Here is an 18,656-nt window from a genome sequence, read left to right on the forward strand (position 1 = left end):
CTGCCCATGTCTTAAAACCTTGGGAGGGGTTCTTCTCTGGGTGCTTTTGCCAGGGGAAAGTCATTGGGTAGGAAACGGGAAGAGGGCTTTCTCTGTGATGACACCCCATCTTTAGAATGCCCTCCCTACTAAAGTTCTACTAGTGCCAATGTTGCTATAATTTCAGCACCAGGTTAAAACTTCTTTGCTCAAACATTTTAAAGCGTGATGTTGGTTTGAGCTTAGCCTGCTCCAATCTGTTTTTACTGGAATGTTGTTATATATTTTTATCCTATCTTAGTGCCATATTTTGATTCTTATGTTTTTCTGTTTACCACCCTGGTGTCTCAGGATAAGGGGTGGGTTAAAAATACTTTAAATATATAAAAATTACAAGAACGTCAGAAGAGCCGTGCTGAATCAGATCAAAGACCATCTAGTCCAGCATTGTGTTCACACAGTAGCGAACCAGTTGCCCTTGGGAAGCTCACAGGTAAAGTATGAGTGGAACAGCACCCTCCTGCTCATGTTCCCCAGCAATTGATAGACAGGGGCATGCTGCCTCTGATACTGGAGATAGCACACAGCAATCAGGACAGCCACTGATAGCCCTGTCTGTCATGAATCTGCCTAATCCCCTTTTAAAGCCATCCAAATAATAAACATTGTACTCATTTCCTCCAATTTTGCAATAAATAGTAACATTCCTGACCTACAATGTATCAGCATTATGGTTCTAGTTTAGCCTTGAGAATTGTGTGAATGCGTTATGTAATGGGAGGCAGATTTTCCAAGCTTCCTCATTATTTTTTTGTCCAAGTTCCAAGCACTTGAAACAACAATCTTGCCACATTCCTATTGCCATAATGACAGTGGGCCATACAAAGGCACTCTCATTCCCTTCTTCCTCAGTTCACACAATTCCAAATATGATTTAAGATCTGTAAAGAGCAGTTCTTGGGTAGAAGCTGTTGCAGGGACCAAATAGAAGCAGAAGGTTTCCTCACTGATCTTTCACCTTAACAAGTCCCCTTATGTCCCTACAAGATAGCACACCTGGATGACCTAGAAAAAACAATACCAAGGAGGCTGGCTGAGCTGTTTTGGTATTTTCCTGGCATTCTGTCTGTTCTTATCAGTTCTTATGTGGTTGGGTGTTTTTTTTTAATTTGTAGTGTTAATGCTATGGAATGTTTGTATGTAAATTGTTTGCTGCCTTAGGTAACTTTGGAAAGAAAGGCAAGATACATTTTTTCTAAAATAAATAAATAAGAAGGGCTGAATAAAGAGGAGGTATGGCGCAGCTGGACAAAGCCAAATGAAATATGGATGTCTCCTCTTTCCTGATCAATCCCAGCTTAATCCACTCACTCACATTTGTGCACTCACTCACATTTAAAAATGTTTTCAGGCTGCATGCCAAGTTGCACCTTTCCCCAGCCCACACAACTCAAGCAGCACTAGTTTGACCAAACAATTCTTATTAATTACTTAGTGCAAACCCTGCTAGAGTTATTTCCTATCACAATCTGAACACATAATCATATCAGACTCTACCCACCAACACCTGTTGTTTAATGCTAATTTCTTTGAGCTCACTAAGAGAAATTGCTATTGACTGCTTTCATTAGGCAACTATTGACCCTGCTCCATTGGAGCATCCTGGAGAAGAAATTCTCTAAATGCACCCATATATCATCTTTTGAATGTCAAGGTGCAAGAGCCATGTTGAAGGATATGGTTTATTTAATCCAAAATTAAAATTTTATAGGCTACATTACCTAAAGTAAATTGCTTAATATATTTAGGAGAACAGCTGCTTTTATAAAAATGCATCTTATGCTACTAATTCTTCTCCAGGGAGTGTCCTTGCAAGTCATTCCAGTGAGGTAAACAGGAACAGAAGAAGGAATTGCACCTCTATTTGCAAGTCAGACAAATTAATGTCAACTCACTTTCTCGTTTGGTTTGCATGTTTTGGAGGCATACATTAGGCTAAATAATAAACACTATTCCTATTATGAACCCGTCCCCTCACCTGGAATATTGCTTATATTGTATCAACTCTTACTAAGCTGAGAACAGAAAGTGGTTTTCAACCTTATGCGATCTTTCTTTCTTTCTTTCTTTCTTTCTTTCTTTCTTTCTTTCTTTCTTTCTGATGCACCTATCTCAATGATCATGGGCAGCAGGACATGGTCAAAGGGGTGAGACATGCCAACTCAAGAAATGGGGTTACAGATGTTTAACTTCTGTTCCCTGCTCCAGTTCCATCTACAACCCAGGTATTCCTGGATGCTCATCCTCTGAGGAACTCTCTGGTCTGGTGGTGCTGTTGCTGAGGCAGCCGACCTTGCATGTATCACTGAGGCCTGGCTGGTTGAGATGGATGGGCCTGATCTCACCCAGCTGTATCTTCCTGGGTATTTGGTACAGCATCAAGGCACACCAGGGGGTCGGGGGGGGGTATTGTGGTGGTCCATCAGATGTTCATCTCTGTCATCAGGAAATCATTCTGTTCAAGAACTGGACTGGAGGGCTTGCACCTAGTGTTGGGTCAGAGAGACAGATTGGAGATGCTGCTGGTGTACTTCCCACCCTGCTGCGCAGTGGCCTCCCTGATTGATCTGGCTGATGTGATCTTGGATGTGGCATTGGAAGAGCCAAGGATGGTAGTTTTGGAGACTTCAATTTCCATGTGGAGGCTGCCTCTGGTCTGCCCCAGGTCTTCATAGCCTTCATGACAACCATGGGGCTGTCTCAAGTTGTCACTGGCCCAATGCATACAGCAGGACACACCTTCAATTTAGACTTTGCTCCGGTTGATATGATTGGTGGTCTGGTCATAGGGGAGGGAGTAAGAGTGATCCCATTGTCATGGACATATCACTTCCTGATAAAGTATGGTCTTACGACAGCAATTTCCCCCTACAGGAGTGAGGGACCCATTAGGGTGGTCTGTCCTCAGAGACTTATGGAACCTGATAGATTCCTGAATGCTCTGGGGGATTTTCTAGCGGATGCAGCTGGAGATTCTGTCAAGGCTCTTGTTTCTCTGTAGAATGGTGAGATGTGAAAGGCCATTAATATGATCGTTCCCAAGTGTCCTCTCCAGTGCTGGAGAATCCATTGCCCCCAGGTACTCTGCAAAGTTATGGAAAATGAAGCAGGACAGATAACGACTAGAGCCCAGGTGGCAGACGTCTTGCTCCAAAGCCAATTGAACACTGCTTATAGCACATTATCGTGCCTACCACATGGCATGATAATTCACATCCTCCATCACATCCTTGAGTAGCTGCCCAGCAGAGCTCATCAGAGTAGTTCAAAGGTTGTTAACCCCCGAGGCATCTCCTTTAGAACTCTCAGAGGCCCACTGTGATGCTTTTTCATCACACTTTGAGGATAAAGTCATCTGGCTTCAAAGCAATTTCGATACTACTGTTATGACAGATCCAAGTGAGGTGTCCAATGCCCCAAGCAGCCATGCTTTGTGGGATCAACTTCAGTTAACATGTCCTGATGACATGGATATGGTGCTTGCACGTGTCCTCTCGATCTTTGTCCCTCATATCTAATTAAGGCTGGCTGGCATGGCTTGGCTGGCTGGCTGGCTGGGTCCAGGGTTTGTGACAACTATTGGCCAGTCATGAACATGTTATTTTATATATGGAGACTGAGAGGGTTGTAGTGGGGCAACTGCAGGCATTCTTGGATAAACCGATTATATACACTCTTTCCAGTCTGGGCTCAGGCCTGGTTCTGGGACCAAATCAGCCTTGGTTGCTCTATTGGATTACCTTTATCAAGAGAGGGATAGTGAGGAACTGCAACCTTGCTCCCCTTACTCGATCTCTCTGTGGCTTTTGATAACATCAACCATGATATCCTTTAAGATCAGCTTCATGGGATGGGTATCAGGGGCGCTGTACTTCAGTGGTTCCATTCTTACCTATAGGGTTGGTCTCAGACAGCGCTGTTTGGGGTATGCACTTTGGCCTCCCAGCACTTGTGCAGGGCACTGTTTTATCCCCAGTACTATTCAACATCTATATGAAGCCGCTGGGAGCGGTCATCTGGGGATTTGGAATGAGCTGCCATCAGTATGCAATTAACACCCAGCTCTATTTTTCCATAACATCTGAAACAGGTGTGGCCATGCACCGGTGCTTGGAAGCCATGGTGGGCTGGATGAGGGCCAAAAAACTGAGCTTGAATCCTGGCAAGATGGAAGCACTGTGGGTGGGTGGGTAACAGCTCTGAGAAATAGGTCAATTGCTTGTTTTGGAACGGGTTACACTCCCCATCAAGAAACAGGTGCACAGTTTGGGAATACTCTTGGATTACTTGAGGTGCAGGTGGCTTCAATGGCTAGGAGTACGCTTTACCAGTTTTGGCTGGTATGCCAAGTACAGCCATTCCTGGACCGTGTTAGCTTAGTCACAGTGATACAGGCACTGGTAACCTCAAGACTGGATTATTATAATGCACACTTTGTGGGTCTACCATTGGGCTTGGTCCAGAAGTTGTGGCTAGTACAGAATGCACTGGTAAGGCTGCTAACTGGGGCTTCCTCCCAACCACAAGCTACACCCTTGCTAACAGAACTGCACTTGCTGCCAATAAGCTACCAGGCCAAATTCAAGGTGCTTTTGTTAACATATACAGCCCTAAACAACTTGGGACTAGGTTACCTTAGGGAGCCTTTCTGTCTCTGCCTGATCATCTGAGGGAACACTTCTGAGGGTGCCACTTGCAGTAGAGCATTTAGTATTGCAACACCCATGCTCTGGAATGCTTTACCAATTGACATTAGTCAGGCCCCCAGAGTTTTTATATTCAGACACCTTCTTAAAACTCATCTCTTTACAGAAGCTTTCCCTGAAGTGTGACCCAGCCAGCTCTGGTTTGTAGCACTGTGTGGGGTTTTATTCCTGATTAATTTGTATTGTACTGTTTATATTGTTATATTTATTGTTGTTTTTCTCTTGTTGTATTTATATTAACCACTTTGATACCTTTGTGGAAAGCAGTATATAAATTTAAATAATAAATAATAAATAATGAATAAATCTGTCTTTCTTTCCAGACAAGATTACAGGTGAAAATGTTCCTCTACTAAAGTTAGTGGTATTATTCCTCATTTAAGTTCAATGGAATCAGCTGTGCTGGCTGGGGGGCTTCTGGGAATAATGGTCCAGGACATCCGGGGGGGGGGGCACCATGTTGGGGAAGGCTGCCTTATGTTTAGCTAGAATAGTTGAGTGGTGAAAATGTTGAGCCTAGATGTGGGAACCACATCAGCCATGAAGCTTTCTGGGTGGCCCTGGTAATGCACTATCTTTCAGCCTAGACTACCTCAGAAACTTGTTGAGATGACAAAATGATATATTACTGCTAGAAGATTGGAATTCAAGCTGTTATTTGTTGAAATGTCACCCCTGAAATGCATGGGGCTTTATCTTGTGCAAGCCACTCAATTTCCTTGCATATTATTGCAGTTTGAGCATTATATGCAAGATCAAGGCTGCGATTCTACAAAGCACAGTGGAAGGAAAAAATGCACAAATAGCCAAGAGGTGTCTTTGAACCTGAAACCACTTGCATGACTTAACAGGCAAGCCACTTTCCATTTCAAAATTGGCTTGCCTGTTCAGCTGTGTGCAGCTGCTTTGAAACCTCAGAGACATCTCCAACAGCATGTGCAGTTTTCCCCCCAAGTGGACATAAAGCTTCATAGGATTGTAGATTAACACATTCATTCATCATGATAGATTAACATAACATATCAATTCCCTTTGTTCATTGGCTTGGCAAAATCTTTCCTGCTCAGAATTTTAAATTTCCCCTACCTTGAACCTGGCCAAGAGATAGGATTTTACTGAAGGCAGGATGTCCTTCATAAGTCTCTTGGGACATATGGTATTTACTGTTTTATCCTCAGGTATGGTGGCAAAGTTGTTAAATCTAGATGATATCACGATTTAGATCCTGGGTGGTAAAAGAATTTAGTCTTATCTGGCCTCACCTAGCATGGCCGTCTTCAGTTTATTCAGCTGTAAATGCAGAAATGATTTCTTACAACCAGAAAACAGTGACTAGCTGTGATTCATCACTTCCTTATCCTTCACAGGCTGCACACACTGTTATATTAAAATCACATTGGCCCCAAACCATGGGCTTGATCTTGGGAACCCACCCATACAATTTAATCGTGCCTTGTTATATAAACAGTATTTTATCACCACGCGACTATGTGATAGAGATAGAGGGGCTGTTCACACAACATACTCACACTCGGTGGTTGAGTGTGGGTTGTTTTGAACCGTGGGTTGTTTGTTGAACTGTGGGTTATCATGTTGTCTGAATGCAACCAGGGTGGCTTGTTAGCCATGCAGTGTGGCTTATTTTCTTGAATAAGCCACCTTGAGAACCCATGGTTTGTTGTTGGGTGGTTCAGGGTGGTTCACAAACCACACTACATGGTTAAAAAGCCACCCTGACTGTGTTCAGACAACATGATAACCCACTCTGTGGAAAACATGCTATGTTCAGACAACATGCTAACCGATGGTTCAACAACAACAAAACCACAGTTCAAAACAACCCACACTCAACCACCGAGTGTGGGTTAGCGTGTTGTGTGAACATCCCCAAAGAAAGATGCAAATTGCTCTTATTCTTCCTAAGTGGTGTGCCTTACCAGCAGTCCACATTAGAAACTTCCATCAGTTTGCAAGTCCATGTTACAGGATGACACTATGACCACATTCAGATACTAATGTATCAGCTTAAGACATGAATAAGCCTTTGGGCTGCGTTGGACACTGAGCATTTTCTCCTCCCTTCTCAGTGGGAGCAAACAACCAGGAAGTCTTCCTTTAACTATCGTCCTATTTGTCTTGTGGGAAACTATGGTTAACAGCTTCAGGACAAGCCAGGATATTAAACCACAGTTTGAAGTTAGTTTACTATCCTGGCTTGTTCTGAAGTTGTTAACTGTAGTTCAGAGACTTCGTACTCTGTTTGCTTCTGCTGCGTGTATATACCATGTTCATATCTCATCTTAATTAAAGCAAAGTTTGGTATTTACACTGATGAAGTAACTGCGTATAGCTATGTTGTTCTTTTTAAAAAAACCCAAAAGTACTGGCGGTTTTAGTGAAGCAGTGCTCAACAGCAACGCCTCCACCACCACAAGCAGCCATTTTGTCCTGGAAGGCTGGTGGGAGGGAGGGGAAGGTGAATGAGAGTAGGAAAGGAGGGACTATTGCTGTGTGATGGCTGCAGATTTGTCCACTAGATATTTGGCTTATGCTTAAATTGGTGAGCTGAGGCTGAAGGTCATCCTGGGGATTGTTCTTTGTGAAAAGGTTTTACATCAAAGCTCAGCCTACAGGCTGTATTTGTACATATATGCTAGCATCTGCCCACTCTGATAATGATTTTCAAAGTCAGGCTTTCTGTTGAGCAATCTGCACACTCTTTCTGGGGAACAAAAAATAAATCACCGTATTAGTAATTTTCTTGCAATTGCCATCACACCTGGGAGCTGGATGGTAGTGTTATATAAATGCTCTGAGACACTTAGTTGTATCAAACACACTTATCTCTCCCACCACTGCTCTTGTCAGTTACGCGTATAAAAGCTACCCAGCTGGGGAAAATCTGGGAAATAAATACACACACACACACGCACATTGCCTCTTGTATTCACATCCACCCTTTTTAAAAATAGAAGAAATTTACTTCCTCATTCAGTTCAGTAATAAAATACTTTATTTTTGTAGTTCATATACTGCAATTTTCCCTTGCAGTAGAAATTCAAACACTGCTGCTGTTCCTCTTTGCTTCACCCCATCCTGAGAAGAAGAAGAAAGCTACTTTCCAATATTCCTTCACTCTAAGGGAGGAAAAAGAAAGCTGCATTACGTGCTATTTTGCCCAAGGGGGAAAAGAAATAGTTCTATTCTCCTTCTGTATAGTCTGTACTGTCCCTTTCAAGCATCCTAGAAAAGCAGCAACAAAGTACCACTACAACTTCCAGCACTAATTTAACACCACTCTAGGGTTCATCAAGTGTGAATGCCACAGCATCACATCCCAGAAGTAGGCTGCTACTGCAGATCTATATTACTAAAAGTGGGATCCACTAAAAGTCCCTCTAACGAAGCATAGATTCAAGCATTGTGCCATGCCAGAGACATGATACTGCTGGTCTTAACCACACGACTCTCTTTAAATTACAATGTATCCTTTTCCCTGTACGCATAATATATATATATAAATATAACTACTATGACACACCATATCATGATTCAAGAAAAATGTGTGTATATATGTGTACACACATTCTAAACAAGTTTCTTGCAAAAGACAAATGCGCCAGGTTCATTACTGATGGTTGCACAAGAATTTATGACACTCAGAAAGTTTGTTTAATCTTGGACTGATACCTTTCCCTCCCCAGTAGACTTCTATAGCATTAACAATGGCAAGGCAAGCAAAAATTCAACAGGAGCAATTTCCCCCAGTTTTGAGAAGAAGAGATGGGGAAAGATTCATCAGTTTACTTTCATGCACAGGTATCTTGTAAGAAAATGGTGGCAACTCTACTTTTATCTCTTGGGCCCATGAATTACGGTGTTGCAGGCTGATGTCTGACCATTTATTTTGTTAGGCAGATAGCCAATTAACAGCTAGCTAAGGAGAGGGGGGCAGGCATGTCTATGTGTGTGAATTAAGAAACAATAGTTTTGGGGGGAAAACAGTGTGAGCTGCTGATGGCTGAAGTTACCTCAGGGGCTCAGGACCTCCTTTGGTGACTGGAGGTAGGAATAGAAGACCTGTTGCCTTATAGGAATACCTGCTGTTTGCCTCCAATGTATGCTCTTAGCATATATTATAAAAATGTCATAGACTGTAATGCTGTTTCAGCCGAAGGAAACCAAACCCAGATCGCTGCCCCTGGAAATTCTGACTATTTAAGGAATTTCTCATTTATATTTTGTTGTGCAGTTTGGGGGCTCCTTGGCAGAAGACAATATGGAAAATCCTACAGATTTCCTAACATATCTGCTCAGAAGTAACCCCATAAAGTTCAATGGAATTTATGCCAGGTAAGTGTTATAGGATTGCAGCTGGTATAGCCTGCAGTCACTATTTATGTATATTCATCTCTATTGGCTGGATGCACCTCATCTCAGAAGCTAAGCAGGGTTAGCCCTGGTTAGTACTTGGCTGGGAGACCACCTGGGAATCAGGCTTCCTGCATTGAGCAGGGGGTTGGACTCGATGGTCTTGTAGGCCCCTTCCAACCCTATGATCTCCTATTCTATAGTTCCTTATAGATAGGTGTACAACTCTAGGTTCACTTATGCAGCAGGTTTAATGGAACAGACTGTAATTTCTTTCTGCACTTGGCCTGTTTTTAGCATTGCCACTATCACAGGACATTTTAAATGTGCACTTCTAGCTTGTCAATGTGCCCTAGGATTCTCTGTCCTTGAGTTGCTGTCATTTTGGAGAAGCCTAGATGACATAAAATGGCAAGGGAAAGAGGAGGTTAGAACAAACTCTGCCTGTATTCACTGAATACCCCCCAATATAATTAAAGATTTAAAAATAAGTTAAGGAACATATCCTGTTGGGAGCTAGCTTTGTTACTGGCTTGAATATTTTGAATATTTATTCTCAGGCACTATGGCAAGTGTATATTTTATAGAGACTATGTTAGAATGCCTGACCCTGTTCTTAAACTTAATCCATTAAAGCAGAGAACATTAATTTCAGCTAGGCAGCCTACATCTCAATGTTAGGTTAGATTTCAGAGATTGGAACATGAATGAATAATTAGATATTGCTATTAATGGCCTCAGGCCAATGTCAGGTAATATTTTGAAAGAGCCCCAAACAGAGTTCTTCACTTCCTTACTTATACAAACACAGCTGGCTCTGTGCCAAAGCAATTCCAATAAGTACTCAGGCTAGTTACAAATGCTGAGTTTCCAAAGAGGTACGAAGTTTATATTCATTTCTTGAAGAAAGTCTACAGGAAGGATGGCTTTAACAATATGTTCTTTACACAGCCTGGTTATGATAAAGTGTTTATGCTAAGGCACAGCTATTGCCACTAGGGATAGGATGAACATTCACAAAGTGGGCTGCTGAACTATGTAGACACTGTTGCTTGGGCAGTGAGCAGAATCAAGGTGGGCACAGTTCAACATGTGCAAGTGCCTTTATACAATATTATACTGTTCTTATACAAATCTATGGTGCTACCATGCTTGAAAATGCTGTGTACGGTCACCTAAAAAAGGGCATTGTAGAGTTGGAATAGACCCTAAAATGATCAAGGGGCTGGAGCAACCCCCTATGAGGAAAGGTTACAATGTCTGGGACTGTTTCATTCAGAAAAGGTGAATAAGGGGAGACATGATAGAGGTGTACAAAATCATGTACGGTGTGGAAAAGTGGATAGGGAGATGTTTTTCCTCTCTCTTTCTTATAATACTAGAACCTGGGGTCATTCCATGAAGCTGATTGGTGGGAGATTCAGGACAGACAAAAGACAGATAAAAGGAAGTACCAATTCACCTATGGAATTCACTACCACAAGATGTAGTGATGGCCACCAACTTGGATGGCTTTAAAAGGGGATTGGACAAATTCATAGAGGATATGGCTGTCAGTGGCTACTAGTCATCATGGCTATTTGTTCCCTCCAGTATTGGAGGCAGAATGCCTCTGTATACCAGTTGCTGGGGAACACAAGCAGGAGGCTGCTGGTGCACTCATAGCCTGCTCGTGGGCTTCTCACAGACAGCTATTTGGCCACTGTGTGAACAGAATGTTAGACTAGATGGCTCTTGATCTGATCCCACGTGGCTCTTAAGTTCTTAAGAAGAACATGCCTCAATTCTGCTCAGTTCCTACCAGCCCACCCCCTATTGGCTACTATGTTCCACTACTCCAAGGGGGAAAATCAACTTGGAAAAGGAGGGCGGTGTAGAAAAGGTCTCCCTCAATGTTGGACAACCCCTGTGATCACTGGTGGGAAAAGATCCTGCCAGCAGCTTTACTTCTGGGAAGGAAGAGAAACCCAGTGGGTCTTTGAGGGAGCACACTGCCACTTCCTACAGTGATTCCTTCCCAAAGGTGATTTTTGTTGTTCCTTAGTGGGGAAAGTCAGTGTAGCAGGTGGTGGAGGGAACTGGGCCCTTTGAATGCTTGAAAAAAAAAATCAAGTGTTCTGAGCATTTTAAGTGCCTACTCAAAATACCCAATTTATTTTCTCACAGGCCATCACTAACTGCCATGTCAGCACAGTTTTGGATACAGCTGTTACTTTGGCATAAACCTACACTATTTGATATGTGTTAGTGATTTAGTAAAATGAGAGTGCATGTTGTGACTGACTCACAGCCCTTGCTATATACAGGTTGCTGCTCTAATGCTGTGAGGTTGTACTTATGCATAACTTTAAGCATAGAGGAATCCATGCCTTGCATGAAGAAATGGTCATATTACTATGCTCTTGCATTCTTCATTTCAAGGAGGCTTGTTCAGGGTAACTTTCTGCAGGGATGGTACCCAACTCATCCAATTTTACAGAACTAATCATACCTGTATAAAAAGCTTTTGTTCACCCGTGAAGACACTTCACACCATTTAACAAGACACATTCAGTAGAATACTTCAGAACATCAAAAAATGAAAAAGGTAACAATACAGAAATTTTGCAGCTTACCTAGAGTAATTACACTTCAATTCAGTAACTAATTTCTCATTCAACGTCAGTACAGCCCTCCCTCTACTCCTAATAAAGGCACTCAGAGTGGTTTAATTGTATTTCCATATGCTTTCAGAACCCCTGTTAACCTGACTCACTCTCAGCTATGGGCACTTTGCATTTTAAAAGGGTAACCTGAAATAGTTTGGGAACCACCAGGTGCAATTGGATGTTGAGAAGAAAGAACAAGGGAAAGAAGCAAACAGATCACTTGCTAAGAAACTAAAATCTCCTCTGGAGACCCTGGATCTTCAAGTTCATTTAAACCTTAACAAACTTAACATTTCAAATCATATCTTGCAGGACAACTGATAGGATTACACAGCTAAATCCATAAGCATTGATTTTCTCTCAGTCACAGATGCACAGTGTGCAGTATTGGAAAATCTGCTAAGAAGATAAGGTTATGACATACAGTAAATAGCATGCAGCTATGGTTTAGATAAACCTGTCCATATCTGAGCTTCACATCGTTTGAAAAATACAAATACATCTGGAAGTATATGGCGATTTTTCTTCAAATCAATGACCTTTTCTCTTGGAGGTTGCAACAGAACATTTACTGTCTCAGTCATGGCATTATTGCCAGAAGTCTTGACTGACTTGATTAGGACTGCTTACCTTCCAGAATCTCTTCATGCATGTGCAAGCAGAGAGAGAGAGCGAGATAGAGAGAGATTGAGATTTCTTCAGCAATTCCTGGCAGACATTTGGTAAGCCAAGTATTACATTATCAGTATAGCCATGACTCATGCTTACCATTATTTTCTTCCTGAATTCACTCAGACTTTAATCACCTTCAAGCTTTCCTTCTGGAAAGCAAGGTTTCATTTCTTGAATGATGTCAAGTGAAAGTAACTCAATAGCAAATAAGCACTTCAGAGTGACTGTAATCCTACTAAGGAATATACAAGTAACAATGAGCAGTTCCTTAACAGTTTTGAGGGGGATTAGTAGAAGGTAGAGTGAGAGAGACAAAATACAACCTCTACAAGTCCACAGGATCAGCAGATGATGTGGATAAAACTGTTCCTGGACTGTATCGATTTAGATGGCGGATGTGGAGAAAAGGGAATTATTCATTAATTTTAAAATTTTCTTATTTGCTTTAAAAAAAAAGTGGTGTACAAAAAGAGAATATTTAAAAGACCAATAAAAATAATAAAAATAGAGCCAAATGCAGCAGAAGCAAAATTAACCAACCAGTCAATGTAAAGTCTACTTAGAAAAGCAAGATCTGGGCCTGCCTTTGAAAAGACAGCAGGAAGAGGGCCATACGCACCTTTAGAGGGCATTCTGAAGCACCAAGGCCATAACAGAAAAGGCCCTGCTTCTTGGGGAGGCCAAGCTGAAGCAGGGCTTCACTTTCAGATCTCATAGACTTATAAGCTCATAGGGTTGGAAGGGGCCTACAAGACCATTGCATCCAACCCCCTGCTCAATGTAGGAAGCCTGATTCCCAGGCAGTCTCCCATCCAAGTACTAACCAGGGCTGACCCTGCTTAGCTTACGAGATCAGGCAAGATCAGGTGCATCCAGCCCTTTGCTCATCCACACTGTTGAATGCTCCTCCATATAAAAAGACATCCTACACATGTAACTGTCAGGGAGAAGTGTTCTAGTGTGGCCCTGACCATAAGCATTTCCCCACGTGCAGTCTGAAATGATCCAGTGCAGGAATAGTTTTACAACCTCATCTGCTGCATGTGTTTACTGTCATGACACAGACTACCAGTATCAACTAGGATACTAAGGACACAATTCTATGCATGTTTAGGCAGAAGAAAGTCCTACAACTCCCAGCATTTCCCATCAGCTATCAGATAGAAGGGGCTCACTGAGTTGTTATGGCCAGTAGCATAACTCACTGAGGAGGTGAAGTTGAATCTGTACCCTGACACTGAGCCCAAGTACAGCAACTGGGAACATTCCAAAGACTAGATCCCTGATCTAAAGACCCACGTTACTTGGTGTATTGATCTGGGGTCCTGATTCTGTCAGGTCTCAGTCAAATTAGATGCTTTTGGACTACCGAGATTATACAAAGCCACTTTTGCAAAAAGATGGCAATTTATTGATAGAAAATGGATGCAGAATAAAAGTACAAAAAAAGCTCACACCTCTCATCAGCCAATGAAGCTGTCACAGCTGAGTGTCTATCTGGGTCCCCAAGATAGATGAAAAGTCACTCCTAGGGCCACAAATTTCTCCAGGCTGGTAGCGTGCATATTCTCCCTTAGAGTAAGGCCAAAGCCAGCAGGCTGGATTTTATAAGTCTCTCTCACCTTAATTCAGGAGCTGGCAGGTTACCCCTGCCTATTCAAGAGAAGGGGTGCTCTCTTTCCCATGGGAAGTGAAACTTATCTGGTCTCAGGGTGATCTAATACAGCTGGCCAAAACAACTTCAAGGTGAACCTGTAAATTACCAGCCTGTATGAGAGGCCTTTCAAATTAACTATAAAACTGCTGGCTAGGCTAAACCTCCTCACAGGTATCTAGGTAGTTACCAACAGCATATAGAAATGCTGTGAAGTCCACCTTATTGCGCACAAACTCACTACACTTGGATGCTCAGTTGCTCCAGCCCCTGAGAAGGACCCTACCAAGGTTCCAGCGTCCTTGTCCCCAAGGGCCTCATGTTCCACCAAGTCTACTTACCACAGCCCAGTAGCACATAATGGAGAGAATAGATTGCCAGGCTCCAGACTGGAGAGCTGACCTTTGAAGGTTCTCCCTTCCCTAGTAAGGCAGCAGAGCGTGGAAAGGCTATTCAGGCCTAGGGACTATGTAAGGAAGCTTTCCCCATCCTGGTGCCCTCCAGATGTTCTGAATTTCTAATCCCCTAGCCCCAGCCAGCATGATCAATGGAAAGAAAGCTGGGAATTGTAATCCAAAACTCCTGGAGGGCACCAGGTTGGGGATGGCTGATACAAGGGGTCAACGCCCAGTACTTGTCAGAAGCCAGAAAAGCTTTCCTTGGAACTGTCCCAGGTACTGAAGAATCTGCCTCTGGTTTGCCTTGCTTCCCAGTTCCAGTTCGTGACCTTCTGAGTAGCTACTGAGTTTCTGTTTGTCAGTCTCCTACTCTTGCTGCTCTAGACCATTGCCAGACTGGCTTCTTCCAGTCCAGACTCCATCAAAGACTAATCATTTCTGTGCTTGGCCACAAGGTCTGCAATCTGCTCAGTGTACATTATAACTGTACTGTTGGCACTTTCATGCAGCTGTTCTAGAAGTGAAGCAGTTCTAATTAATGTGATTTATTATTGTTTCAGACTTTAAAATACTTTTAAGTAATTGGAGTATTTCCTGTTGATGCCTTAAAAAGGCATTCAAGCAATAGGAAACTCAGCCTCCACATTAGCTTCTCATCAGCATAACCAAATTACAAACATACACATAAAATTGCAATACCTAGCTCTTGGCCAATTCACTCAGAGTGCAAATCTTCATTTTGAGACTGGGTCTATCTATACTGCAGACCTCATGGCCATGACACATGGCCAGTTTTTCAGACTTTGTTTCTTCCTCATCCCTTACTTTTTTTGCCTGATGAAGTTCTGGGGAATTTGAAAGCTGTTATGATTTTGTGGAATTTTGGTTAGACCTAATTGCACACAGGTACTGTAGATCTGGGTGGTGGGTCTTGTCATGGACCAACATGGCTACCTTTTGTTTATTTTTATAAAAATGCAGTAAACATTCAAAAAATAAATAATAGCAAGCAGTTAAAAATCCAACAGAAAACAGAAAAAAACCCTAATTGAGAGTATAGTTATGTTCTGATCTGCACGTTAGTCCAGGAGATGTGGATCATCTTAGTTCACACAGGTAGTCACAAAGGTTTAATTGCTCAAATATCCCTAGTAGCCGTGGTGACGTATTTTGCATTAACTACAGTTTTATAGTAGATAAACACTAATCCCAATACTGATGACAACCTTTCCCAACCTGGTGCTTTCCATATGTATTGGACTATAACTCCCAGAATCCTCCAGCCAGGATAGCTGGGGATTCTGGGAGTTGCATTCCCACACATCTGGAGGGTACCAGTTTGGGGAACGCTGATTTATACAATTCATACACTTCCATGTATCAGTCTTGAAAAATTGATTACCAAGTATACTACAAATTGTGTTTCAAGAACTATCATTTAAATCATTATTTTCTCATAAATAGGCATGTCAGTTCGGAACAAAACTAATTTGTCATTCTAATAGTTTTCTAAAAATTGTGAATGTTATGTATATAAAAGGACTGATATCAGGCTGATTTACAGTGGTGTAATTGCAAAATCTATCACGGTACAAGAAGATACTCGATGTATGACAGAGTGAGAACAGTTTGAGGACAAAATGACTGCACGTGATTTTTATTGCATGTAAAGTTGAGAAGCTAAGTTGTTGGTCTTTGGACATATGGGAACTGGGAAAAGAAAATGCTTCAGATAAACATGGGAAAGACAAATGGTTGATAGCTACACTTACACTCCTAGGGGCTCCACATCTGCAGCTCTGTTCCAGACATTGGGGGGGGGCAGGAATTTCTCCTAGTCAGAAACTATTTATTAAGCAGCAGCATTTTAGAGTTTCTGCATGGAGAACAGTACAAGAAGAATTCTGTACACATGATGTACAGAATTACACAATTTCATAATGCACACAAAGATGTTATACTTCATTTATTTATTTAAACTGACAGGATATAACTGTTTAAATCTGAACTGTTCACAACCTGCCATCCTGAAGCAAAAACATGTTTCAATTCCTCATATTCTCCATTTATACTCAGGATGGAGCTGGATATGGATCATGGTGTTCTAGGTTAAAGACATAGTTATATTAATACCTAGATAATCCCAATCACTCATTCCTTAAACCCAGTTTCATTTGTTATTTCAAAACCCTTGACAAATGCAGATTAACCAGCTGACAGTAGAGGCATAAGACTGTTTAGTATGCTTGCAGGTCACCCTTTAAACTATTTGGATATTCAAACAGCTGGATGAATCAATCCCTGACTGAGTTTGTAAATCTTTTTCTCCTTGCTCTTTCCCTAAGCTTTTAATTACAAGCAAAAGCTTTCTTGAGAAGCCCCAGAAAACCTGCACAGTTTTGTCTTTTGTACGACTGCAAACTTTCAGTCATTTTCAGTAACCTCTTGGCCATAAAATGGACTTTCCTTTGGCGAAGGTGCCAAAGGTACAAAAGTTGATGAGGACCTCTATTTGACCACAGACCTTTTGGCCATGGGATGAAGAGTCACTCTGTTGTCTGAATGGAAAATGATTCTCCTATTTAGCCCCTACTTCATCAATGCTTGACTGAATGTAAAACTGAAAGTGAGCTGCTTCCCCAGGGTGCACTGTTCTTGATAGGTTAGCTGTCAAATGCTCCATTGTCCAAATTACACCACTACTGCAGATTTCCTGCTAAGAAACAATTTACTGTAGCCTTGTGCCATCCGTCTTATGGGCCATGTTTTCCAGTGAGTTTTTCCAGGTATCAGAAGCTGATTAATTTACTGGAGACATATGAACATTCTTGTGATGCTCCTGCCATCGATTCGCCAAAAATTTCCAATTGCCATGTTGTCAGCAGGGTATGATAATAGGAGCACAACAAAGCAAACCTTTATTTGAAATTAAACCATCGATCTAAATTATGATCATGGTAATTTGGACTGTGGTCAGCAGGAGACACCAACTTTCCCATAAGCTTCTGCCTTCTGGTAGGCCAAATATGTGGCCAGCATGGAATCTAGGTTTGGTTATTATTGTGATGAGGTCAAAGTTACCATTATTATTCATCTAGTGATAGTAATGATGATAAGCCACCTGACTATCTGAGTGGCAGCATGACAAAGTTCAACTCAGGGTAGCTTTTAATGCTACATTTTGTGGTGCTGATACTAAATGCATACATAAACAATGTCATCTGTGTACATTTCCCTTTTAAAATACAAAGAAGCCCAGACCAAGAAGATATTGGGGCCTTGGAACAATTTGAAAATATGCATGTGGCAATTTAAAACACCTTTCATAATTGATGCGATAACAGCATATTTTGTACAGAACATAATATATGAAACCATCATCACAATTCCACTATGATTTACATGATGTGTTTTGTAAGAGTCTTTGCTTTAATGACAAGGGGGCTAATAATCACTACACAAGACTGTAAAACTTTCTGCAATGCCCTTCAATCTATGAGTACTTGTTCTTCAGTCCCATGCCAAAGATACTTTCCTCCTACAATTTCTTTTATACTTCCTACCACCACCACAACTTCTACTTCCTGGTTAATTATGGTTTATTATTCAGAACCTCTTTGTCATTTTACCTGAATAAACAAAACCATTATGAAGCTGGGTACATCTATCCTAGTATTGTCTACCTTGACTGGTGGTGGCTCCCCAGGTCTCCAGCAGAGGTTCTTCCCATCCCCTTCTACTTGATCAGTTAACTGAAAGTGCTGGGATTGAATTTGGGACTTTCTGTATGCAAAGCACATGTTCTACCACTGGGCTAAGGCTCGGTGTGAAACTCAATGTCATGTGAAACACCTCTGCCCTAGGGCGCAATCCTATGTATGTTTAGACAGAAAAAAGTCCTACAACTCCCAGCATTCCCCAACCAGCCATGGTTGGCTGGGGAATGCTGGGAATTGTAGGACATTTTTTCTGTCTAAAGATGCACAGGATTGTGCCCTTAATGAGCTACGGTCCAAGATGATATGCTAGCTGTTTGTGTGTTTCAAGTATAAGAAATTCTTGAATAAGGAATGCTCCCCTGCGCCAGCAGGACCTACCACTAGCACAATGGTAACCTAGCAGTTCCTGAAGCAATCCAAAATGAAGTGCACATTTCCAGAAGAGTGCA

General features: G+C 41.9%; 2 protein-coding genes across 19 annotated transcripts in view; one reads left to right on the forward strand and one right to left on the reverse strand.

Moving 5' to 3' along the window:
* Positions 1 to 18,656, reverse strand: part of UNC5C (unc-5 netrin receptor C) — a 457,616-nt gene that overhangs the window by 218,147 nt on the left and 220,813 nt on the right. The gene's annotated exons all lie outside the window — the stretch shown is intronic.
* The window catches only part of LOC146343729 (uncharacterized), a 226,568-nt gene that overhangs the window by 138,394 nt on the left and 69,518 nt on the right, over positions 1 to 18,656 (forward strand). For 10 of the 18 annotated variants that reach the window (XR_014792011.1, XR_014791993.1, XR_014791987.1 and 7 more), the window contains one exon: positions 8,998 to 9,098. The exons of 3 other annotated variants lie outside the window; for them this stretch is intronic. Coding sequence is in view for 1 of the 15 variants with exons in the window: in XM_084855646.1 (XP_084711772.1) it covers positions 8,998 to 9,098 (101 nt within the window). In the remaining 14 variants the exon portion in view is untranslated. Of the gene's footprint in view, positions 1 to 8,997; positions 9,099 to 11,282; positions 12,487 to 18,656 lie in introns of those variants that run through there. 5 more of the 18 variants (XR_014792003.1, XR_014792005.1, XR_014791999.1 and 2 more) reach the window with 5 other exon arrangements.

This window comes from Heloderma suspectum, chromosome 5 (genome assembly GCF_057233095.1).
Source record: "Heloderma suspectum isolate Gila_16-S chromosome 5, 16-S_ref, whole genome shotgun sequence".
NCBI lineage: Eukaryota > Metazoa > Chordata > Lepidosauria > Squamata > Helodermatidae > Heloderma > Heloderma suspectum.